General features: G+C 49.1%; 1 protein-coding gene across 1 annotated transcript; it reads left to right on the forward strand.

Moving 5' to 3' along the window:
• The first annotated feature begins 113 nt into the window (after positions 1-113).
• Positions 114-25,313, forward strand: LOC131206137 (heme transporter FLVCR2). Its single transcript, XM_058198563.1, has 11 exons — positions 114-179; positions 275-829; positions 7,806-8,610; positions 8,892-9,006; positions 10,744-10,846; positions 12,277-12,501; positions 20,210-20,351; positions 20,440-20,630; positions 21,087-21,211; positions 21,302-21,412; positions 21,479-25,313. The coding sequence occupies exons 3-11, from the start codon at positions 8,469-8,471 to the stop codon at positions 21,747-21,749; spliced, it is 1,425 nt and encodes a 474-aa protein (XP_058054546.1). The 5' UTR covers positions 114-179; positions 275-829; positions 7,806-8,468; the 3' UTR covers positions 21,750-25,313.
• The last annotated feature ends 317 nt before the right edge of the window (positions 25,314-25,630 follow it).

Consider the following 25,630-nt stretch of genomic DNA (forward strand, 5'->3'; position numbering starts at 1 on the left):
TCACCGAAGGCTCGGAAGCTCCGGGTTTGCGTCGTGTACGGCACTTGCCTCGAAGCGGTTAACGGACGAACACGTGCGTTCGTTACTATCAACACACTGCGCTGCTCTGGCCAGCTGTCGGACGGGGTTGACACCGTTTGCGAACGGCAAGCTGCAAGTGGAACGAGGACCTTGTATTGGTAGTGGGGCATCCTTTGAAGAGTGAATTTGTTTTGTGTGATGTGTCGAAAGTGATACTCTTAGATTGCAGCCTAATTTGTGTTTCATTTTTCAGTAAGGAGTGCGCTGGTTTTAGTGTTGCACCGATCACTGACGATCACTGATCTTCAAACGCGGAGTTCTTCCACAAATGCCCGACCGTGACCAGTGACGCAAGTGTTCCATTGCCTTGGAAACCCCGTTGAAAGGCCAACGCTCGCGCTCGAAAGTGCGGCGATAATATTATTATCAATCGAAAGTGCGTTGAAGTTGTTGAACGAAGTACCACCCCTGAGGGAGGAAGGGATCGCGTGATTGCCGTGCCAGCCGGAATTAATCTAGCTATCTAGCTAGTCGGTAGTTACTGATAAGCGGCAGTATCGAAATCGAATGATTCCGCAATTCCCAGTCAGCTGTGCTGTCGACGCCAACATCGTCTCTTTGGCCTTGCCGCCAATACTGATTAGCCCTCGGATGTGAGCCCTCGGTGTGCGAGTGTGTCGATCGCACTGCGAAGTGCTTGTTTTCAAACTCCGAGCGCCACTCCGCGAGAGTGTATGGTGCTGTCCCCGTTGAGTCACGCTGTACGATCGCGCATTTAAAATGTTTGGGAACTCCACGACCAGTTGAAGTAAGTCGCAACGTGTCCCAACGTACAGTGGAGGTTGTAGATTGTAGTAATAGGCAGAAGCGGTAATCTGATGCCACGATCGTATGTCGGTGATTTTTGAGCAACCTAGGTGTACGGGTTCACCCTACGATGAGACCCTGCGAAGGGGCCTTTGTTTTGCTGGTTACGAATATGAGCACACGTTACACGCATACAAAAGGAACTGTAACCCGTGTCGGTGATATATTTTTTTCAAGTGAACAAACGAAGTAAAAATGTTTACCTTTTTTTGGCTCTACGCTAGTTTACCGCTACGGGTGTTAATTTGTTGACCAAACATTGTACGCTATTTGGCAAACAAAATACTAAAACATTGCCATTCCCAGCTGAAAAGCTGAAAATTCGTATTTGGGCTGCACCCGGAAACGGGCGTGGAATTTAATGAATAAATCACCAGAAGGCTTTGTCCCATTTTTCGGGATCCGATGCCGTTTCGTTTCTATTTTTAATCACTCGGTGAACCGATGCTCCTGCATAGCGTCAAACGAGCGGCATTTCCAAGATCGAATCACGAGAATGCGAGGATTCGATTCGATTTTTGTCGCCATCGATCGTACTTCGGGTACAAACCTCTGGATGGATGCTGATTCTTTCACTCGATGCCGATTCTTCTTGTCTCGCGCGTTTTCTGTGACCAAAATCCAGTGTCGGTAATCGATTTTCACGTTTAAAAATAAATCCTTCAGAGAGCAGAACCGTGCCACGGTTGACACGTGCCTGATTTGTTTCGTTATCTTCGGTGAACGAAACAAAGTGAAGAGACGTGTTCAGCGGCGGTAGCATTATAATGCACAGTCTCAGCGTTAGAGACGAAGCTGTCGTATATTTTCTTTTTCCTGCAGCCATTTCTGGCTGCCACTGGGCCACTGTGGTGGCGTGCAAACTACTAGAATCCCGTCGCCGTAATCACCGCGATCGATCGCTCGATAGACGCTGATGGGATGCAATTTTGTTGCCGTGTGCCATCAGCTGCTCATCAGCGTCAATCATCGATGCACACGCGAACGGTGCACTGCTGGTGCAAGCAGTTTGACATCATTATGATGCGACAGGCGGTAACATGAGCCAGATAGCCAGAGCCCCAGCGGTTTTGGTCTGATTCGATACAATCCGTTTAATGACATGCACTCGGAAGTCGGTTGTTGATGCTGGTACAAGGGAAGGCAGAACAGAATACCTTCCCTTGAATAAGTTTTTAAAGGTGGAAGAAAATGAGACGATCCGGTCAACGGATTGTTCGATAATAGCCAGTTTTAGAGCATAAAATCAAGCAGTGCAAAAAGAGGGTTAGCTATGATACGTTCTGGTTTCCTACTGGCGCTGGCCACAATCGCACCCTCATGCGATAGAGCCATAGACCAAGACCACCGAGGGTGGCAAACAAATGGAGCGGCACCAATTGAATTCAATTCGCTGGATTACGTAGCCGAGAGAGATAATCGCCGTACCATAATCAGACTAGTTTATGGGGCACCCCTATCCCACGCCTGATCGCCACCGGGAGGCCAGCGTCTCGGCCGCAGAGTCTCACCTTGAATGAAAGGGACCAGCCGGAGGACTGGGCTGTAATTGAGACAGTTTCGTGGCTTCCACCGTACGGAGGCTCCCGGAGTGCCGGAAGATGCTCTTGACAGTGTCCTTGAATTCGTCCTTCCCCACAAATGAGTTCCGGCAGCCACGGGCCACAGTTGGTTGTGCGGCTTCGGCTTGGCTCAGCCCATAAATAATGGTGTAAAAGTATTTTTATCACCTGAAATGAATTTACGATTACGAAATGTTTGCACATTTATCACTTCGCATGGCTCGACTTCTGGGGCCGTTGGAAAAGTTTACTGCCACGCTTTACTACCCGAGCCCTGGTGGCTGGCCGTGCTCTATCGTTTCCGTAGTCCCGCAGCTTTCCCTGTCGGAAGCAATGGCGCAATAATTACTCACTCGATAAATGATCGTTTTTCATCTCAAGGTAAGCAATGGCCCTGTGGAGGCCAATTGCCAATTTGCAGGACGAAAGAGACACCAATTCGAGAGGATGGCGTGCGGGTCACTGCGTGAGTTGGGTCAACAGCTATTACCGACAAGTACCGTGCTCGGGCAGGAAATAATGTTTGATCACTGCCCTACTTCTGCCGCCCGATCTGACGCTTAGTAGTTCCGTTTTGACGTATTTCATTCGTTGTTCGAATTGGCTGACAACACACAATTTGGCGTATTTTATTAGCTTTCTTTACGTCACCACTCCAGGGGGTTGCCTTAGTCCGATATTGCTCACCGGATGGCGGTGTCCTTCAATGGACAGGTTGTCCTTATGGAAACGGAACCAACCCGGGAGCAGGTCGCGCAGGTGGGGAGAAAAATCATTTCCATTTCCCGCGGAAGGCATGATTTGTGTAGAAAGACGGCAACAAATATTCGTTTCGGAGCACGGAACGGAAAACAAAGCCCCGGGCAAGCCGTCGTTGATGGTCGCTTGTCGACGCCTTGAAGCCTGTCCACGCCGCGATGGACGGGTATTAATTTTTGTTCCATTTCCGCTGTCCGCTGTGGGTGCTTCACAGGAGCTGCCCCGGTGGTGGCGGGGGGGATCTTTTTATGACAGTTTCATCCTGGGCCATCAATTTCGAGCGCCCGTCCTGTGTTAAATTGTCACTCCTCAAGTGGAAGGTGGCCCTTCAAGCGTCGGTCACGAACATTCTCCACGATGGGCCGCTCGAGAGGACACTTGCTTTTTAGATCGAGTGGTCAAATAAACTTGAAGCACGTCAAATTAAGCTTACCGTTTGTTTGGTGAAGTTAGTAATTTAATAACGAATTTTACACACAATCCGAAAACGTTCAAAACCATCACTGCCGGGGGTCAACAACTAAGCGCGGGGCCACGGGTGGATTAGGCGCTTCGAAATGAGGCGCCGGTTGCCCAAAGTTGGAGATTATCCAACCCACAATTTGGGCGCTCGGTTCCAATTAAATTTTCCTATTAACATTTGAATTTCATTTACATTTTTAAATATCGCACCGCTTCTCAACCGAAAGAGGATTACGCCATATTTTCCTATTATGAAGCTTGGGTTTTGCTAACCCGGGCAGCATCTTTGGGGTGCCCAAAAATAAGCCTTTAGGCAGATTATTATTTTAAAAATAAGTGATAATCATCCTGGATTGACGAAAGATTGTTATCGTCCTGTTTGTATTGCATGTTCATGCAGCTTACACGGCGTATACGCAGCTCCAATCCGAATGGATCCTTTTCCAACGATTTTTGTTCAAAAGAATTGCGTTCACATCGGGATTTAATGGATTACACTCCCTTTGTCGTTCGATGAAACGTTTGCGATGGCCGAACGCAACAAGCGCGCCCGAAACTCTATTAAGGCACAATAATTACCGAGTAAATGGCTCTGTAATCGAATAGCAGCATTTTCCCCGTTTCCCAATGGGAATTCCCCGGTTTTCGAATGGGAATGAAAAATGTAACTTTCACTTCAAAGGACTGTAAAAACAACAAGAGCGCAATTTACGCAAACTAGCACAAAGCGTAAATCAATTACTATCTTCAGAATGGCTCGTAATGCTGAATGCAGCCAGCACTACTAATGGAGGGCTTTCATTGACATTTTTCAACGTTTCAGCATTACAACTCCATTTATGGCTCGTTACCAGCGCCGAGAAGCTTCACCGAAGACGAGGAAAAGTTCTCCGTCACAGTAACTATAGAAGCTGAAGATCGACGTAAATAAATCTTCCAATATCTCCGCCAGGACTCTAAAGGTAGTTGTCGCTGCGAGCGAGGAAATGAGAAAAGTTGCCGAACATCTCGAACGGCCAGCGAATGGTTATGAAGAACGGCAAGAAAAATGGAACGTAATTCACCTCGGCGCTACTTATTTCCTGAGGGACAGCAAAACTTGATTTCATAGTTGATTGCTGTGTCTTCACCATTTCTTTATTTTTCCATTATTTATCATTTCGTTTGCGGTTTGCCTTTGCGAACGAGGGAAACCAACCGAGAACCATGGAAATAATCGAGGTCATTACCGATGAAACCTAATTAAGAGTGCTCGATCATTAATCCAACCGTAGGACAGAATAATTTGTTGTCTTAATTTAAAATGTTTACTTGATCAAGGTTGACCGAGAATCCACATGAATCCGCAGTGATCAGCAAATCGTGCTCTTCGCATGCTTTCAATTTATTTAAATGATTGACCGTGAATCTTTCGGTCCCCGGCGAAGAAATAAATCTCGATAATGGCTCCAAGCAACAAGAAATAACCGATTCTTTAGACACAGGAACTGGCTGGGCAAGTAGTAGCGAAAAGTGAATGAACAAACATCCGGGAAGATCAAAAGCATTCGCCATGGGGACAGTAGAACGCAACGGGAAGTAGCTTTTAGAAGGCTGTTTGGCCAGTGTGTAGCCGATCTGGGGACGACGTGCGGTTAGGTCCTTCAACTTGCGACAAAACTATGTCAAGGGAAACCGGCATTCTTTCTGCTCTCTCTCTCTCTTCCGCTTCTCTAGGCGGCTCGAGTGGCGGATTGTGTGGGCTACTGGCAATAACATAAACACAAATCATTCCCTGTGCTAATATGAGCCAAGTCAGGCGGAGCGGATTGTTAGGAGGCAAAATAAAGCATGTTGCTTCCAACGATGCCTTAACGCGAGAGAACCGATTTAGCCGACGGTACTCCCGGACGACGCGAATTTCTTGAGACGGTTCTTCATTCATTACGCGGCGCGCCATAAACGCTTGAATGCATCTTGGAAGAATTATGGCATTCGAAAGAAGAAAAAAAAACCTCTCTTAACAAGGAACACTTTCTGTCGCCCCTGGGGCACTTTGTGTCGTTATTGAAATTTTAACCAACAACGAATACAAACAGCTCATCCGGCAGATTGGTCCCACGGTCGAAACGACTCAAAAGCTTCTAGCCGTTAGATCGTGTTCGAGGATAACGCTGAAGAGTTAGAGCCAACTGAAATCCGGCCAGAGAAGGACCGTTCCATTGTGGCAACTGCGGATTACATTTATTCCGAAGGCGAGCTTTCGAGAACGCTTTCGGCGATTTCCTTGAGTCCGGCGAAGAACGACATTCGGAATTGCCTAGTTTGTTGCCTTAAAATACGGAAGCGTCTCTGTTTCCAACGAAAAAGTAAGCGTTCGGAGAAGACTTCCCCCAGGCGGGATTTTATGACCGGGCCGCTCTCTCGCTGCGTTGTTTATCAGCGACGTCTGGCAGACGTCGGGAACGCCTTTATCGCGCCCTTATCTACCATCTGCGAGGCTTATAAACGTTTAATTGATGTACAACCTTCATTGACATCACACACCGGATTCGAACGACAGTTCGTGACCGGTTTGTTGAGTGCCGGTGTGACAATGTTGTGCGTTGTTTTACTTTCGAACCGACTGTTTAACATTCGAGTCAGCCATGACTTTGAAACTGTGTTCTTTCAACTTTCAATCCAAGGCTGCTGTGCCAACAAACGTCCGGTGTTTTGAACATGCTCATATTTTTCCTGCACTACGCCGCCACTGTCTGAGACAGTTCTCTTTGTTATCCCGTTGGCCAAAGGCATCCAGCATCCCGAGAAATCGCTAGCTGAGCGGAAAGCAATCGAAGAACTTCCTGCGACGGCGGAAAAGCGTTCCAGCAATGGGGTGTCATAAAAAATCACGGCGGAAACCACTTTAAAGGGGACTTTGGGTTCTATTTGCGTAGATATTGAAAAAGTTTTATTGCCTTTATTAGTGTGTTTACGAATCGCCGTACGCGATAACATAAGTTTCCAGTGGATTTGCGAAGCTAAATGCTCCAGATCCAGAAGAAAGAACGTGTTAGTGTTTGGTAAGATGTACGACCTCTCTTGCCGGCCACTTGACCAGCCTCAACAGCTCTTCGTAACAGAAGACACCGAGAGAGAGAGAGGACTTTACCCAATAATTTTTGCTGTCAAGGAAGCGTTACATCGGTCACCTTAATTATGACGACCGAACCGAGTGTTCCTGATGTAACGTCCCAATTTTTCTTTCGCACCAGTAAACGCGAGCCTGGCGCTTGGGAAGCGAGTCACGTGGAAGCAATTGCAACTCCCTGAGACGTGATACGATTGTTCAAATTACCCGCTCCGTCCGTAATGACCGCTGGGGCGGTCAGGCTTGCGATCGCGATTTTGTCACCGGAACCGGCACGGCGAGGGGTAAAGTTTTCCCACTGTAACGGGATCCGGAAACTGCCGAAAATTTCTTCCAAGGCACTTTGTCGCTATCAACGTCGTGTTCACTTTTGGCCGCCCCTACATGGGTTCGCCCTTTGCTTCCGTCCGCCGCCGGAAGACCGGGCGCTCGTAAGTTATAAGGACAGTGTAAGTGTAACTTAAACTACCGCGTCATTTTACGTGCTGGATCTTCTCAGATAGTGCGGAACATAAAGTCACGGTCCTGCTGTGTGCTCGGTGGCATAAAAGAGTGTGGCTTCGGCGGAGCATCCGTTGCATTCGAAGCCGCTTTGTGTTCCTGATTTCAGTGGAGCCTTTTCGCGTGGGTAACGAAGGCATCGTTTTCCGCTCGATGCACCGTCTTTTGGGTACAAGAAAGTGGTGGATAGAAAGAAGATCAGTGTAGAGTTTTTAATCACAACGGCCTCAGGCCAATGCCAACATATAAGAGTAAAGTCGCAAGGTTTTTTATGCCCTTTCGGCAAGCCACTTACATGCTGTGAAAATATACAGAATTTCCCCTGCTACAAAGTTGTCCGTTGCTGAAGGGCTTTTAAGTTCCACCAACCGCTACCACGTATTATCGGCCGTCTTTCGCTATTTTCTTAACCCTTCGGCCGCGCTTGTTTCGCATAAATTCAACCGGTGCCACGAAAAACATGGCCGGATTGTTGGGCAAACTGGCGAATAAATGCTTATTTTCTTCTCTCTCCTTCACAGCCTGCGCCATCAGCCGAGGGTCCTGCCGAACCGTACGACAGCACACACTCCCTCGAAGGGGACGGAAATTCCATTATCGCACGTTTCACCCCTTCACTGGCTGGCCATTTTGCTTCCGAACGAGGGTGCACTTTCCGGAAATAGTACCACGGCCACCGCGAAATCCGGCCGGTCGGAAGATTAGCATCTCGCAGGGCCTTGCGAAACAAATCAATCGATTTATTTCATTATTAATAAGCAACCTTGGCACACACACGGGCCTGGTACGGCTGCTCGCGTCCTCGGCACGCGACAACGGAATTTGAAACGAACCGAGACTGAAAAACGGAACGAAGAGATGCCGGTAGAACTTGGGTGAACGAGTGAAGTAACATGACAATAAATCCAGTACCTTACCAACGTTTTTACCATTGCTCGCTGTAACTATCGCTACTGCTGCTGATGCTGCGCCCGGCGGTCGATAACTCTTGGGCTGAAGAGAAAACTACTAACTGAGCCGTGCCGCTGAACGATAACTATCCTGTCTCCTGACTCGGCACACAAAAGCACGAAGCACAAGAAGTTGCAAAGCCACGTCTCATCCGATTTAAGGACCCGCGGCCGGCGCACGGATCGGAACAGAAAGAACGGAACCATCATCGTCGTCCCAGCGCCCCGCTAGCCATGGATCTGAAACACTCCAACGTGCCGGAAGTGACGGTCGTGGCCGACGCTTACATGCCCGGCAGCAAGTCATCGGACTTGATCAAACCGCCCGCGACCAACGGTTCGAGTGCGACACTCGACAAGCCCGCCCTGCCAGCCGGTAAGAACGTGGCCGGAGCTCGAAAGTTGAGCATTCTTTGTGCCGAGTGGATGAGTTTTGTAGACTTTTTTCGCCGACGAGGGTGGGCAGAAAACATAGTTTTATTTATGGTTTGTGTTGCTGAGAAGAATTTTTAATTAAATTCGTTGGACGGCAAGAGATTATCAAAGAATAACAGCATCCGCGCCACTTGTGGAGTGGATCGATCATAGGCTGCATCATCATTCGGTGGGCCGCGAGAAAAGCAATTCCTTCAAGGCAAGGTCCACTTCCATTCGCAGGTGAATTCCGGGTCTACAAACGGCGCTGGCTGGTGCTGGCCCTCTTCGTGATGTATTCCGCCTCGAACGCGCTCCAGTGGATCCAGTACAGCATCATTGCCAACATCGTGCAGCGGTAGGTGATCCTTTCCGTGGAACCGTGAAGACCGTGAAGAACGAGGACTTTTTTTGTTTCGATTTTTCGCTGGCCCCAAAAACCCCAGAAGATGATTCTTTCACACCCGACCCAGCTACATCATATCTCTTAGATCGTCCAATATTGACCAGCCGGATTTACGAGATTCGAGATCGAGATTTACCTTTTCCGAAAACGACCATGACAGCGACCATTTGCGAGTTGGATGGCGTTGGCTTTAGTGTTGGCTTTTATTATTTGCTCTTTTCGGGTCCAGGCTTTTAGTCAGCGCGTGGGCCATCAGTTACCCGTAAACGGGCGGCCCACCTGGCGAACGATTGGCGAGAAAATCGGAAAAGCGTGAAAATGATCTTCACACAATATCTGATAAACCTGCAGGTTGGTCTGTGAGCAAGGTCTGGCACCCCGGTCTGCCGGCCGGCTGGAGAGATCTGATAGGAGCCAGCCCGCGCTTCCATCACGGTGGAGCCGAAAATGCCGGAACGAGCGAGCGAGGTCACACCGAAAACGATAAGCGCCGCGCGAACGTGAGAAGGAATTTTAAATCCCTCTTTGGGTGGGAAAAAGAAAATTTAACAAAACAAGGATCCGCTTTGAGTGGAACTGTCGAGTGTTGGATGCTTCTTGGGAACCTGAGGATCGGCAAGCACGCCGGAGGGCTTATTCTATTTGCACAACAACCGGAAGGGCCCGAATTCATCTTGAGCCTGAGCTTGAGGATGCTTCCGACAGTGGTGGACACATGTTGCCAGAATGGGACCTCAATTTCGATTTGTTTACCCTTAGGGAAGCTTATGAAAATATTTGGAAGAGAATATTGCAGATAAACATCGGTGTTTGCTGAAGCTTTTAAAAGATCAATTTCAGGGCGCTAGAGGTCCCAAAAGGATCCCTCATCCTTCGTTGCCATAAAGCACACCCTGTTTGTAAACTTACAAACTAAATCAGATTAGGAACATTTAATTAATCGGCTCAAGGTCTCCGGTTCCGCAATAGCCCGGGCCACACAAATGTCAAATCCATAACTCGTCGACGCCGCCCATCGTCCAACCAAAGGGAAAACAATCCATAAGCGCTATCGACCACATCAAACAATCACTGGGACCATTTCCGGAGAGTGGCTCCATCGGCGATATGCGCTACACTTGGTTAACCTTGCGAACTCGCCCAAGAGCGCCGGAAAGGGGAAGATTTACTGCGGCACTAGGACCATTCCCCGTATCCGCTGCGATGCTGGGGAAATTCGATTTATGAAGCAATTTTCCGCCTCCCTCCACAGATTGGCCACCACTCCAGCCGATGCCAATCGATCCAATTAACATGCCACTGGCTGGCTGGGTACGCAAAACTCACTTCCGGGAAACCCGGAACACTCCGGCAAAGGGTTCGGCTGCGAATGCATTAAATGCGTTTGCCCTTCCTCCCACCGATCGGTTGACCTTTGCCGGGTGGTGGTTTTGTGGTTGGTTGGGTGTTGGGTGTGGTATTAATTAAAAGTCCTCTTCACGGTCCACGGTCCTCGACGTGTCACTTCCGACGTGATGGAGAGAGAGAACGGTTCCTGCTCGCTGAAGTTAATATTGGCCTATCGCGGCCGAATGTGGTTTCTCTTTCCGCACTATTACAATCCGGCCTGCCGGGAATCGGGAATCACCTGGCGCGACCGGGAATCATGTAATCGACCGCAAATGCTCCTCGCTGGCCCCCCGGACGCAGATACTACGACATTACCAGCACTTGGGTCGACTGGACGTCGATGATTTTTATGATCCTCTACATTCCGCTCATCTTCCCGGCCAGCTGGATCCTGGACAAAATGGTAAGTGCACACACACCGGCCGGTCGATCGGACCGGATCCCCGTCGGAACATCGGAACCGTTCGCAACTTATCTGCGCACCGGATTCTGTGGTCGGCGCTGAATGTTTGATGTCACCACAACGCTCCGCACTTTGGGGCACTAACTCCGTACTACGAGCTACGGGGTTCGTTATTTAAATTCAAATAGCTCACCGCGGAGGGGAGAGTTCGGGACTAGTGCGGCCGTAAACTAGTTCCTGCATCAGTTCCCAGTATCCCTAAACGCGATTCCAACGCCATGTAATTGATGGAGCTACCGCGGAAGCTGGGTCGGAAATTCGCGAAATCAATTATGGAACCCGCACCGAAGGCGTGGCAATAGCGTGTGGCAATAGCATCGGAAAATAAAAGCAATCTATTTTCGGCTCAGCTCGCTCAGCTCGGTTGGACACGATTTCACAATTTAGGGATGGCTACGGGCGAAAGTAGAGAGTAGGGTTTATTCTACGAAATTTAAATTCGAATTGAAGCACATTAAACAACGATATTGCAGATTTGCATTCAGCCACGAGTAACCGACACCAGAGTTGGGGGGAATATGGATAGAAGTACAGCATCAGCAACTCGGTACTCGATGTTTCCATGCTTGCGCCATCTGCATTGTGTATCTGCCACCGTCAGCTTTCAGTTTTTTCCTCCTTTCCACCAACAACCGTTGCTGGACTAGATGCTCCAACGATCCAATGGACCTTATCTGCAAGGAAATGCCGAATGCAAATAAATGCATCATGTAATGCGAATCTCACCCAAGCAAAGTGGTCCACGCCGAAAGGCGAGGCGAAAGTTCCAGAACTCGGTCCGTGCCGCTCCGAGATAGTGGTGGCCAGCTGGCAGATCGCAGGCTTGTCATGCGATCGGTGCCGGAAAATGTTTCCTCATTTATTTTAATGAGATAAAATCGGTCCCGCCGCCCGGCTCGGAGAGTAATGCGGTAGAATTATTGCGCTACGATGTGGCCACGATACTCGAGCCGAGGCGTTTAGCCGGGCCGTCTCTGGCTGTGTGCTATTGAAGGTGATGCTTTTTGTGTGGCGATTTCTATTCAATAGACAGCAGTGTCCTAACGAGGCATGAAGTCTGCCTGAGTGTCCTTCTGGCGGAAGCAGAACATGTGCACCGAGCATGCAACAGGCATTCAAAACGGAATAAAGTTTCGAGTGCACAAAGTTGGAATTTTTAATGAATAAGTTGAAGATACCTTTTGTCAGTTTTGTCATTCAATTTTTTCTAGCGCACAAGTTGTACTCGCTGTCATAGGAGGCGTTGAAACAGCTTTGACAGTACCTGACAGTTTGACAGTTGCACTTTTGCGCCAGTAATTATGTTTTTTTCATGTAACTAACCTATTTATCGCAATCGTTGCTCTCAATTTCTGTCATTCCGCTTTCAGGGGCTACGGATCGCGGCCATCAGCGGTGTCCTGGGAACGTGCCTGGGAGCCTGGGTCAAATGTTTTTCCGTCAGCCCGGAACTGTTTTGGGTCGGCTTCGTTGGCCAGTCCATAGTGGCCGCCTCGCAGGTCTTCATTCTGTCGCTTCCCGCCAAAGTGGCCGCCGTCTGGTTCGGCCCGGACCAGGTGTCGTCCGCCTGCAGCATCGGAGTATTCGGGAACCAGGTGAGTAGGCGGAGTAGTCCTTTCCACTTCAAGTCGCGCTTTCAAAGACCACAGACAGTCCCCGGGGACAACGTCGCAAAATTTAACGCCAGAAAAAACCGGGTTTCGCTCATAAACTTTTCCATTTTGTCACAGTCCGTTGCTCACGGGCTCACTGGCTAAGCGGGCCAAAACACTAGCTCCTCATCATCGTCGTCGTCATTAGCCGCGCTTGGTAGAGACACTCGCATTAAAATTTGCAAAGAACGTGCGGAGCAAACCAAAAAAAAAAGGGAATGATAATTTCCGCCATTTTGGAGACGAACCGACGACGATAAATCTGTTCCGGACGACTGGCGGAAGTCCTTGCACTTTACTCACGATTAAGCCGGGCGCGATGCCGAAAACTTTGCGTCATGGTGCGTCGTCGTGTTGTATCCCTGGCTCGAATCGAATTCCTTCGCCCGAGCGTCGCCACCGAAAATCCCGAGCCAACCGCACACGGAGCAGCGCCCGGTCCCCGACAGCTGTTAAAGCATTTACCGAAGCACTTTGTGGTGGGAGGCAAGCGAAAAAGGCAATTATGCTTCTTAGCACCACATTGCAATTACCATACGAACGGTCTGCTTAAACTTTGGACCACATTGTCGACGGCTAAAACGATGTTGCTCCCGCTCCGGGTGCCTGAAACAAATCCCCTGGCTCCGGTGGCAATATTATCCAAAGAATACAAACCACAAACAGTTCGGAAAAGGTAGAAAAGAATGTAAAATTATTTTCAAATAAATACGCAAAAGAGCGCCCCGACGGGCGGCCTATAATACTGGCTGCAATTGCGAGCAGCTGGGATCCTTGTTGCGTAACTACGCGGCACCGTGCGTCTCCTTTTCCGGTTTAGTGCATCCGAGGCCAGTTTGAATGCTGTTGCATGGGATCCTTTGTGCACATAACATAGTCCCTGAGCTGGTTAGCTGCTGTGTTTTGAGGGGCTTTTCTCTCTCTCTCATTCGGTGGTCAGTGGCAAAGTCATCTAAAAACCACCAAAGAGGGTGAGCAAAACAAATGTCACCGTGGCTTATGCTGGGCCCGGGATCATGGGCTCCCGATTCTTTCCCAATAGAATGGCTGTTATGAAGCATTTTTTTTTGCTGAAACGCAAACATCTGATGTGTGCTTTAAATCGAACAACAAAACTTTGGGTTCATAAATAACGGAGGGGCAACATGTTGTCGTCATAGTTTGCAGTTTGTTCCGCGCCGGAAATAAAACCGCTCACTCGGGCATCTCGAACCTCGGGCCACCGTACACAGTGCAACAATAACGGCACAGGGGGAAACCCCATCGTCGTCGTCGAGGCCGCTGTTACACGGGGAGGACATAAACGAGGGCTCCGGAGTGTGGTCTCGGTGGCGACTTTTTATGATTGAAAAAATATGAGGAAAACGGAGACAAGGGACCGGTGTGGGGACAATTTATTTAATTTGTTTCCATTGTTGCCGGGAATGCATCCGTTTTAATTGCGATTGCTTCAAACAATGGGACCATGAAAAGCCATTTCTTTCATCAATTGCTTTCTAACCCAGGGCCCTTGAAAGAGGCACCACTTTCCACTGGTCGCTTCGGCAGACTTAATTCTATTAGTTTGGGCCAACAAATAGCCCGACCCCGAGTCAGTCGTTTGACTAAAAGCTTTCGCGGACAAAACGGGAGCAAAGGCGAAAACTAATTGACTTCGTTTTGCTTCCTCCGGAGTTCGACCATTATTGGGATGTTTTGCTCCGGTTAACGCCAGCCATGTTGCGAGGACCTCTTTGGGTTTTCGAATGTGGAACAGCTAGTAATTATTTTGAAATTGTGACCGTGGCCAATTATTAGCTGCCCGTGCGATAGAGCGGAGATCAATTAATATGCTACTTATTATGTTTATTCATGCCCCTCTCACGATCATGACACATCGCCATAAGCGCGATTCGGTTCAATCGACTGAAAATGCTATCGCCTGGCCGGCTGCTGAACGGAAAATTACGCTGCACAAAAGTTTCGCTCCAATGTTGATGAGTTCATTACCTTCCGGGCTCCCCGAGGAACCGTGACGAACTGTACAACATCGATCCTGAGGCTGGGAGTGTAGAAAATGGCGTCGAAAATGGAATAGTGTTTCCGCCTTTCTGCTCGCCGTTTGTCGTTGTCGTTGTTTCGGTGACCGAGCACTTCCCGGCTCCGGCAAAACGGACCACAGCACGGATGGCAGCGTAAAGGCTGCGATAAAAAGTTGCGACCGGAAGTTGTTGATTACTAGCTCACGATGAGAGATGCTTCATTTTCATTATTCGTCCGACCTCTCGAGGACCGCTCAGAGGGAAAGGATTACGAACAAAGTTCGAGAATCGGTGATAAAAAAGTGGGGCAACCCACTAAGGGCCAGCAACACAACAGGAGCACTCATGTTAAATCACGTTACGGGATCACGCGCGAGATGAAGGTTATCAATGGACGTGCCCGTAAAGAAAAGGACTCAACGGAACCACAGCCACTGATAGCATGATCTAGGACGAGAGAGAATGGTGGAAAAGTTGTTCAGCAAATTGACCGTAGAACGGAACCGGAGGGCCAAAGAGCTGCTCGTCGGGCAGATAATGATCCTTCTGCCTCGAGTGTTTGCGCTCCAGAGTTATAAACATCGGCCAATCAAGACTTTCCTTTATTTGACTAGGATTTTGTGTTCACAATAGTTTGTTAAGAGCACTTTGGTGATTAACCTTTCGGCAACCGGTTGCAATGCTAAGAATATTGAAACACCTAGACACTGTATTCCGCCAGCAAGTAGTCAGCTATCAAACGCACGCCTGACTCGCTACTGCCACCGTAAGTGTCTTAGCGCCAACGTGAGACGTCGTACAAATTTATGGCTCAGCTGACGGCTTGTGTTGTCGACAGGATCGTCGGGAATTCACAAGGACGAACGGCGCTCTCCATCTTTCCGTACTCACACGAGAATATTAGTTACGCGGGCTGGCGGTTCTATCCTCTATCCGGTGAAGGACAAAAATCAGGATGCAGCAAATGGCATTTATGCTAATTTGATGATCTCGCGGTTTTCGGGATCCATTTATTCATCCGCCCATACGATGCGAGTGCGGTTCGTGAGTCGAGTCGGCACTTTGAGCACTTCCAGCAAGACATCGTCATTCCATCGTCACTGCCGCCGGAGAATCCGTGGTTCCGTGGTTAGTTTTCGGGCCCGGTAATCGATTTTCGGTGCAAAATTCAATTTCATTCGCACGTGCTTCCGTGGAGATGGAAAATTGATTTCCGCGCACCTCGCGGCGAGCGCTTCCCTCCCGGGAAAACAAATCCGAGCGCCATTTTCTGCCACTTCTGCGGGACACGGTGTTATTTTTTTGCAATTTTATTCAACATCCTTTTTTGTTTTTTATCATTATTTTAACCCCGTGCAAAGCTCCTTTTATGATCCTGTTAGTTGTCAGTCTTAGCCAGTTTTATGCTGGCTGGCCCCACACCTTGAATACTAATGACCTAATCCCGCCGAACACGTTGTTGCTTCCGTCGACCGTCCGTACGAACGCTAATTGTGGCCAACCGTCGGTGGGGGAGCTTTGTTTTGTGGCTTACGGCTAAGATACGGTGCGTCATTCGCAATTCATTCGCAGCTTCAGCATCACTGCCGAAGAAGATAAACCGACTTCGGCGTTCCATTCCGGTCCATTGCCGGTTCCATTGCCAAGCTAATCGGTACGAGGTAGCGGAAAATGAAAATCATCACCCAAGTTCACGCCACTCGTGTCGTGTCACGGCTGGGTGATGCGTAAGGAGCACACGCCGGGCCAGGACCTTGGTTTCGTCCCACTACAGCACCCGATAGAAGTCGATCCGTTCGGGGAAAAACTGATTTATCACAAGACGTACGCTGAATGGCATTGCTTTTGACGTTCGCTTCAAGGTCGAACCGAATGTGGTTCGTTTGTTTTATGGGATTCCCCCCCAGGGATCCTTAACACGCCGGTCCTAAAGGACACGCCACACAGAAGTCGCTCGAGCGGCTAACAGCACCACCACCACAGCCGTCTGTCCCCGGAGGACGATGCCGATCGTGCCGACGATTCATTAACACCACGATGGAAATGGTCCAACGGAAGTGACGCACCGATGGGCATTTTATCAGCTTGAAGCTTACGGAGCCACCAGTCGGCGCGTTGTTTCTCTTTTAAATAACAGTTCCTAGGCCATGTTTGCATATCGCGAAACTGCTCAAGAGAAAGGAAAACACAACTTTCATTCAAAACATTGAATGCGTAAACGGGAAAATGGAAAACTGTACACGTTCCACGAGGAACCCATTTCGTTGCCGGCCGTCGAAAGGAACTCAAGGATGATACACTCCGGTGGAAACTCTAGCTTTACGGTATTCATTTGGCTTTCTGGCAACAACAAAAACGCATCTGCTCTCGTCGAACGTGTGAGTAATTTCAAACTGTCTGTCAGCGCGTCGTTGGAATTGTTTCTGTCCTCATTCTGAATTCATTGTTCGATTTCGAGCTCCTTTTATTGAGATTGATTGACAAACTGGGGGTGAACTGGCCCGATGAAACGTTTTCAATTGCACATAAATTCGGTTTTGTAATTTAATCGAATTGTTGGGCTTTAGAATCCTGTTGAGTTGTCAGATTTTTTGTCAGACTTCTAAGCGCCGCCATCACTTTTCATTTGATTGCTAATCTGTCCCCGGCCGGGACGTCGGACAGAAGCCCTTTAGGACATCGCCTGGCTCGGTGAGAACCCCCGGAAAGGGCAATCGCTGGCCAGTTTAACAAGATTCTCCCAACCGTTCACTCAATGGAGCTTTTTTATTACATCTGTGCGCAATGCGGATTGACGGCGGATAGGAAACGGGTCGCCCGCTGGTTACGAAGTCACAAAATGGTCACATCCGTCCGCCGGATTGGTTTCGCGCGGCACCGGGACCTTTTGGGAAGTGAATTCCACCCCGGGGAATTAATGCCGGGAGCCGGTACCGGATTCGTCTACGTCAGCTCGTGCACTTTATTGAGTTCTCGATTGACCGCTTCCCTCCTTAATCGGGATTGACATAATGCCCGAAGCAATGAAGCAATCGTTCAAGGCGGTCCCCAAGACGGATCGTCTGACGACCGACCCAATGGCGTCTCCTCTATTGAGCATGAAAATTGAGTTCTCTTTCGGTTGACAGAATGCTCAGTGGCCCCGGCTGGAAGGGCACTTTCTTTTCCGAAACGAACTTAAACTCAATTTTTTCGCACCTTTGTTGTGACCCCAAGGAAGGCTAAAAGTAGCCCCCAGGAATGCACTTTGATCGAAAGCGGACCGCATTCGTCCAGCTTCCCGTGGTGGTCCTGCTTTAAAAGCAAGCTGACCAACGGGCCCAGAAATCCATTTAGCTAATGCAATGCGCCGCCGGATTCCGCTTACCGCACCGAAACACACTATGAGCTAGTTCCGTTTGTGAAATGCTTTTGCAACAAATTACGCTTACATGGGCAGTAAATTTGGATGCATTTGCGTGTTCCAAAAGCCCAACGTTCCCACCCGGGCTAAAAAGTTGGACGTCCGAGCAAGTCTTCGAGCCAATCTCAGCTACTTCTTGCCACTGAATGGCACCCGGAGGAGAAAGGAACAGTGTTCGGAATGGCACGCAAGGCACTAGCCTGTGGTTGGTCCTGTGCTGCAAGTACCATGGCAAGACCTGGCCCGAAAGGAATCGAACCGACTAATAGCGTCTACGGACGGCCGAGAGACTTTTAGCCAACGTTGTCATTTTTCCTCTCGATCCGAGCCGTTCGGAACACGGTCGGAGACGGTCCATAAATCATCGATCTAATACACCCAACGGACACGTGCGGACAAACAACACTGGGACACTGGGACACTAATATTAAGCCTCCTGGGAGCTTGGGAGGAAATGCCCAAGTGAAAACATATTTCTAGCTCCGCTGCCGTGTCCGGTTGCAATGAAACGCAATCGGTTCATAAACTGTCACGCCAATCCGATCCCCGGCAGGAATGTGAGCATGGAATTTATGGCAATCCCTTTTCGGAGTGGCCAGACTCTAGGATCCTGTTCGCTCAGGTCCCGGAATACGCATTCGCACGCAACTGAAGTGATCTTTTTTTACGGGATCATACAATTTCCACGAGTTTTTCCTTCCACCGCTCGGGTGGGATATGAATGTTTTGTCCAGTTCCGGTGCGTTATCACTACCGTGGCAGTCACAACCGTTGCCACCGTTTCACCCTAAGCTCCCGAACCCAAACATTGGCCCTAGCGGTGCTTTGATCTTTGCCGTCGGTCCCGTTAGGTGCTTGACGAAAGGATTGCCGGAGTAATGGAGCCGCATGGTGCTTTATCAGCCCGGAGCCACGTCGGCCGCCGCCCCAAAATGGACGGACGCGGATGAAAAGGAAATATTTTATGCTTTTGTGGAGATGGAGCTTTTCACTCGCAACGCACCGTTAATACAGAGCGTATTATATTTTGTTTGTTAATTTTATTTATTGCCCACCGTGAAGCTCAGCCATTTCCCGCGAACAGGTTGTTGAAAAAAGTGGGCCAAATGGATTGGTTAAAAATTGTTTTCCAATCCGCTGCACCCACCTGCGGTGGGCGTGTAAATATTTCTTGGCCAGCAAAAACCGACGTGTGTCCTCGACGATCGGTGCACGTTTTACGCACGTCGCCGTGGCTCGGGGCTAGCAGTTGATTTATTGCTTTTCACCGCTTGTTTATGGCGAAAAGTTTCGTTGTCGTTGCGATTGTTTCGTAATTCGCTTCCGAGGCCGTGTGCTGGCGCACTGACACTGGTCAATAAATATTCATAGATTCAGCAAGATTCAGTTTTCAAGATCACGGCCATGCTGCGTGTGCGGCATATTAAATCGCCAACGGTTGGCACAGATTCTTGTTGAGTCCTTCCTTTACAAGATAAAATACTGAGGTCTGTTTCGGTGGAAATTTCCGTAGTGCATTTTTACATTAACATAAATTACACACGTTGGTGGCGTTTCGTCCCCGAGCGAAATGGGAATGATTTGATGGTACCCCAAGCGAGCCCTAATAAAATACGGTCAATTCCGTAGTGCATCACTCGGCACACTCTGGGGTCCACTCGGCCGTCCATAATCCGGTGTGTCGGTGACGCTGTCATGGTCAACATTCATCAAATATTTTAACAATATGAGCCACTCGTCACCCGCTGCGCTGGCTCCCCTCGTTACCCCTCGGCCGGTGTATATGAATAATTTAAAATATGTTTAATTAAACCGCATTACCCCAGCTGTGACCAGCTGCTGCCCAGCACACGATCGTACCGGTTCGCTAACGATCGTTACATTATTCTCGGTGGCCATAATTTATGAACTTTATGCTCGCGACAATGCACACGGCACGCCGCCGCGTTTCTCAACCGTAAATCAATCCCGGCTACGGTCCCCGTCCCCGTGTAACCAGGAACACGTGTTAGTGTTCCGCTTCGGTGCCCATTCCTTGGGCGAAACGATTGCCTAATGATGGCTTTAAATTAAAGGGCACCGCGTGAAATAAAAGCCAAAATGAAAGTGCCTTCTCATTCAGTGTCCCTGCCCGCCGGCCGAAGGGTTTCCGAAATGCCGAAAGTGAAATTTATTCATCCGCCCGGTTCCTGTCTAAGCTTTTCGCTCCCCCCTTTTTTCCCGGCAGCTTGGAATCGCGGTCGGTTTTCTGGCCCCACCGCTGCTGGTGGAGAATCATGACGACATCAGCCTGATCGGCGACGACCTACGGTTGATGTTCTACATCGTGGCCGGCTTCACCACGTTCCTCGTTATTTTGGTGCTGTTCTGTAAGTGTTCAACTCACGCGCTCCGGAATGCGTGGCCCCTTCCGAGGGATGATTGTTAATTGAAAATTTCTCTCTCTCTCTCTGTCAGTCTTTAAGGCGGCCCCACCGACGCCACCGTCAGCGGCTCAGGAAGCGACGAAAACTCCGAACCCACTGCAATCGTCCCCCTTTCTGCACTCGATCAAACGGCTGATGCTGAACCGGAACTACGTGCTCCTGCTCATCTCGTACGGCATGAACGTCGGCGTGTTCTACGCCATCTCGACGCTCCTCAATCAGGTAATGGCCAAACCGAAACCCCTTCCCCCAGGGAGCGGGTTGCGTGCGTTGCGGACCCTTGATACCCTTGATCCTTCGCTGTCATCATCGTCATCGCCGTCGGTGGACCGGTTGCTGCTAAATGACCCGAAATGGCTTCTTCCGCACTGCCGCTGGGGTTGTTGAGGATGAACTTTCGACACCATTAATTAAGTAACTTTGTGACAGCCAACGAAAACTCCCGGACTGCCGTGCCGAGCTTGTTTCGAGTTATGAGACCGTGTGCCGGTAGCAAAAAACGGGGACGGACACATCGCCATCTGCTGGCCTTTTTGTGAGAAGGACAATGAAATGATAAATTAAAAACGAACGGTCCGATGTAAATGAAACGAGATTTTATGCAAAGCAAGGGACCACTTTACCAATCTGTTCCGGTCCGACCCCAATCGCTCTCTGTCTCTCTCTGTCTCGTTACAGATCGTCCTTACACACTATCCCGGCCACGAGGTTGACGCCGGGCGCATCGGAGTGTGCATCGTGTTCGCCGGAATGCTCGGCTCGGTCGCCTGCGGAGTTGTCCTCGATAAGACCCACCGGTTCAAGTGAGTCGGCACAGAAGTTCAAAAACAAATCTTTTGCTTCACTCAGGATTATTGGAAAATAAATCAAACTGAAACGTTTCCTATTCGCAGGGAAACTACGCTGGCCGTTTACGTATTCACCATGATCGGTATGTGGATCTACACGTTCACCTTATCCGTTGGCCACATTGCCGTAGTGTACGTCACCTCTTCCCTGCTCGGGTACGTATTCGGATGCTCCGCTCGTAACGCTCGTGACGCTCACGGTGACCCGCTTTCCTTCGCTAGCTTCTTCATGACCGGTTATCTGCCGGTTGGGTTCGAGTTTGCGGCCGAGCTGACCTACCCGGAACCGGAAGGCACCTCGACGGGGCTACTGAATGCGGCGGCCCAAGTGTTTGGCATCACCTTCACCATGCTCTACTCGGAGCTGCTCAACTCGAACGGGGACATCGTCGCCAACGTGACGATGGCCGTGATGCTGCTCGTCGGTTCCGTCGTAACCGCCATCATCCGGTCGGATTTACGTCGCCAGGCGGCACAGAACCCGAACCCCTAAGTGGGTCGAAGATAAGTGAACTTTTGTTTGAAGTATTTTGGTTTCGGTTTTGTAGTGTTTCTATTTACACGTTTAGCATTTTGTACTAACTCTAGTACTATTGGCCATGATACAGTGTGGCCTCAAAGAAACGACCGGAGCCCAATGGGCGTCAATTATAAAAAATCAGATTTTTCCCGTCCGGCCTTCCGAGTTCCTGACCCTCCCACCGGAATGACGGGAAATCCGCGTGGAATTCCCACAAAAATGCCCCATTTCGCGTATCTTCTCACGGACGCCATGGACGCCCCGGATTCGGTCGTTAAACTTTTTCACCCAACATCCGGGCTCGAAATGGATTTTCGCGCCACGAAATGGACGGAACGGCGGACGTTTCCGTCCCAAACCAAGGTGGCCAAGGAGCCAGTTTTTTGCCTCTCTTGGGCAACGGTTGCGTTGCGTGACGCGGCCTTTTGTTGATTTTCACCGAGGCCCCTTTTTGCGGATTCGGGAAGATTTTGCCTTTTGAAGGCGCACAATTTCGCGGTGTGCGGTTTTATGGCCCACTCGGCCCAGATGGCGCAGATGGGAGTCCTGACGCGCTTTTGTAAACAGATCGCTGCCCGTAATTGGATCGTAAACGCCGTCGGTCGGGATCGGGGTTTGGCAAAAATATTGACACCACCGTTCGGGGGTCGTTCGCGAAAACGAAGCTCCACCATTAGCCCCCGTTTGGGGTCCTGTAGTTGGGTTGAAAAATGGTTCGATTAATCATCAACCATCAGGGTTCGTCTTGCGCGAGATGAAAGCATCGCTCAAATATGGCGTTTTGCGACCCGGTTCGTTCATTTTTATCGATTAAGAGAGCCCATAATTTATGCACACAGTAACAAACAGTGATTAAGACGGGAAGGCCCATCATTTGTCAATGTTCGATAGACCCTAAGAAAGTTGACTGAGCCGCGGTGTAGAGGTTCTTCGAGTTCAAAGCGAGCTGCTGGTTGATTAATGAGGCCATCGATAGATTTTAGCATAAATTATGTCCCTCGACAACGGGGTCGTGATCTGCTCGGGGAGCATTTTTGTTAGAAGCAATAGCCCTAGGCTCGAGTTGAGTCGTGTTGGCACTAATCGGATTGCGCACGGATTTTAGACTAATGTTGGTAAATATTTTCTCGAAAACAACACTAACTCAGTGTTTAATGATTGCTTCCAACTTCACGGACTTCGCTCGCAATGATTCCCCTCATTTGAGCGTGACGATATTTCCGACTTCTGCGAAAGGTCAACAGTGGCAAAGTGGTCCCAACGCCTATCGATTACGGTGGCTCTATGGCGCTTCTTCGATTTAACTTCATTACGGCGCCCCAGCAGGGGCAGCCGGGTTCATTACGTTTAGTGTGCTCGTGGAAAGGGCATCGTATAAATTGAATTTCTTCCAACCGATGGAATGTGATGGCGGTGCCGTGGCAAGGGTTAGGAATGGCAATGTTTGTTCAAGAACTCTCCGCAGCTAGGAGGCCACACTCCTCGCCAGGACGAAGGTTCTCCGTTCGGTATTAACATCTCAATTCGATCTTCTCGATGCCGGACCGGACATCCACTGAAAAACGCCTAGATGTAGGCAACCGTGTTAACCTTCTGTAATGGATGCGTCAAGCGTACGAGAAAATAAGGAGAGTAATTAATTTTCACCGCCTTTTGAGCGGCCTATCTGCTACTCGAATCGATTACATCCCATTAGCCGGCCGCCCGTTACATCAGCCAACCAATGTCAACCATGTCGGAACGGAAGAGGAGCAAAACAATATTTTAAACACGTAGCAAGAATCGGGAGGAGCATTTGGCAAGAATAGAATCGTATCAACAACAACAAAACAAGCGTTTAGCCTGCAGAGGCAGTAGCTAGAACAGTAGGGCATGTTTGGTGTAAACAACCGAACCGAAGGTAGAATATTCGCATGTTAGTGAAAACGCACGCACACGACCATTTTGCGCAACCGCCCGAGTTGCGGCCCACAAACGCACCCGCATAGCGACACCCACCCACAATGTGTAAGGTAGAATTAGCTGTGATAACGAACGAAAAAACAAACCCTAGAGCCCCCACACACGGTTTTGGGGCAGCCGGTAGCCGTTAGCCGAGGTTAGAATTGTGGCATAAAAATACGAAACCGACATTACCGAGTAGAACTGTGGACAATAATGTTATTACAGGAGCGTGTTTATGTGTGTAGAGTTTGGGTTTTCCTAATCGCTCCACACCGAAATTATATTTCCGATTGATGCTGAAAGTAGTGGAATGTGCTCCGTTCAGAAAGAATTGGTAGTTAACTGATCCCAAATGTCGTATCCGCTTCATTCCCACACAATCGGATCGGATCGTTGCTGTCGGCTCTCGATGGTTATTAGGATAGTGGTCAGCTGACCGGCATGTGAGCAACGGAACGGCAACGTAAACGTAAACCTAAAGCATACCCAATGACAATACACATCAAATACCTAAATGTGCAAGACCCACAGATTTTACGAAGAGTAGGTATTTAGAGAATTTAGCGACCCGCAGATGGCAACTAGTGGTTTAAGCTGTACGTTGTTGAACGCTTATGACAAGAATGTTAGCAATTACATTGAAAAAGTTATTACCAGTTAGTCCGAGCGTGGTGCCAATTTAGGAAGCATGATATTTATATAAAAATTGCACTTGTTGAACTGTTTAAAGCAAACCGAAACTAACACCGCGGTGGTGGTGGTGCTGTTGGTGAAGATGAGATATTTTTTGTATTTTAATTGCGACAAACCTTTGGTGCTCCGCATCAAATTCCGTTAATCACCAATAGTGAAGCCAATTAGAGAGGACCAAGAGGTCCTATTTTGTGAAGCGCGAGACTGTGACGACGGCAGGGGCGAAGATTGGCTGGCGCACGGTTTGACCGAAGGCAAATATCCAATATTCAAGTCCATTTACCCTCTCTAGATGTGTTAAGCGAAAGTATGACAATAAAAGCAAGGGATATGGGGCACGCGCAAGGGCAGGGCAGTAATGCCGCCAGTGGACCGGTCAGTATTATTAGCAATGCTTTTATAAAACCCAATCCACTCACACTGGCGCAATAACTGTTGCGGTGCTCTCTGTGGAGCTCCTTCTCCGATTAGCGTAGAATGTCCTCGCCAGGGGTTGTGTGGAGTGTGCCAACGGTACACCTTCCAGCTTTCTCCTCTCTACACGGACCCACACGCCACCAAATGTGTCGGCAACCACCGCTTGACCGCAAGTAGTGCGAACCGCCATTGCCATTTGCCAGGGAAAAAAAGGAAGCAAGTTCCTTAACCCGGATGGCGGAACGGAATTATATCGATGTAACACATAACCTAAACGGACAGTTAAAAGCGGTACATATGGCAACCAATAGACCATAAGACGACCCTTCCCCCAAGAATAGTGTGAACAATAATCTAACCGACCGATCGATAAGTGATTGAACAGTGAAATAACGGCTAGCTGACGCGTTTGTTAGACGGAGCGATCCTTAGAGGTTGATGAAATGGAACAAACCAAACAATAGATATTAAAATAAACTCTTCATCAACGTTATAACACACGAAACGTCTTTGTGAATGCTGTCTATGGACACCCCTTCGCAGAGTACCACGGAGCGGATCGAGTTCTCACTCGAGTGCATTGTTGTGCCCACCTGTCAAAACCCACAGGACATTCCTCGAAAGGTAGGTAAATAATTCCGGTCCGTGCAGCCCGTTGTAAAGCTCATCCTCAGAACAGAAACAATGGACCATGATACCGATCCTATACTCGGGTTATTGTTCGGTTCACGGATCAAAAGGAGCAAATGTGAAGACGGTCGAGCATCCCAGGAATTGTTTGTTATCACATCACGAGACCC

The sequence above is a fragment of the Anopheles bellator genome, chromosome 1 (genome assembly GCF_943735745.2).
Source record: "Anopheles bellator chromosome 1, idAnoBellAS_SP24_06.2, whole genome shotgun sequence".
NCBI classification, from domain to species: domain Eukaryota; kingdom Metazoa; phylum Arthropoda; class Insecta; order Diptera; family Culicidae; genus Anopheles; species Anopheles bellator.

Bases quoted from the DNA above. Each gene is read 5' to 3' on its own strand.
- LOC131206137 (XM_058198563.1), top strand. From the start codon at position 8,469: ATGGATCTGAAACACTCCAACGTGCCGGAAGTGACGGTCGTGGCCGAC. The intron at 20,352-20,439 runs GTAAGTGTTCAA...TCTCTCTGTCAG, and splicing joins CGTTATTTTGGTGCTGTTCT to TCTTTAAGGCGGCCCCACCG. The intron at 21,413-21,478 runs GTACGTATTCGG...TTCCTTCGCTAG, and splicing joins GTCACCTCTTCCCTGCTCGG to CTTCTTCATGACCGGTTATC.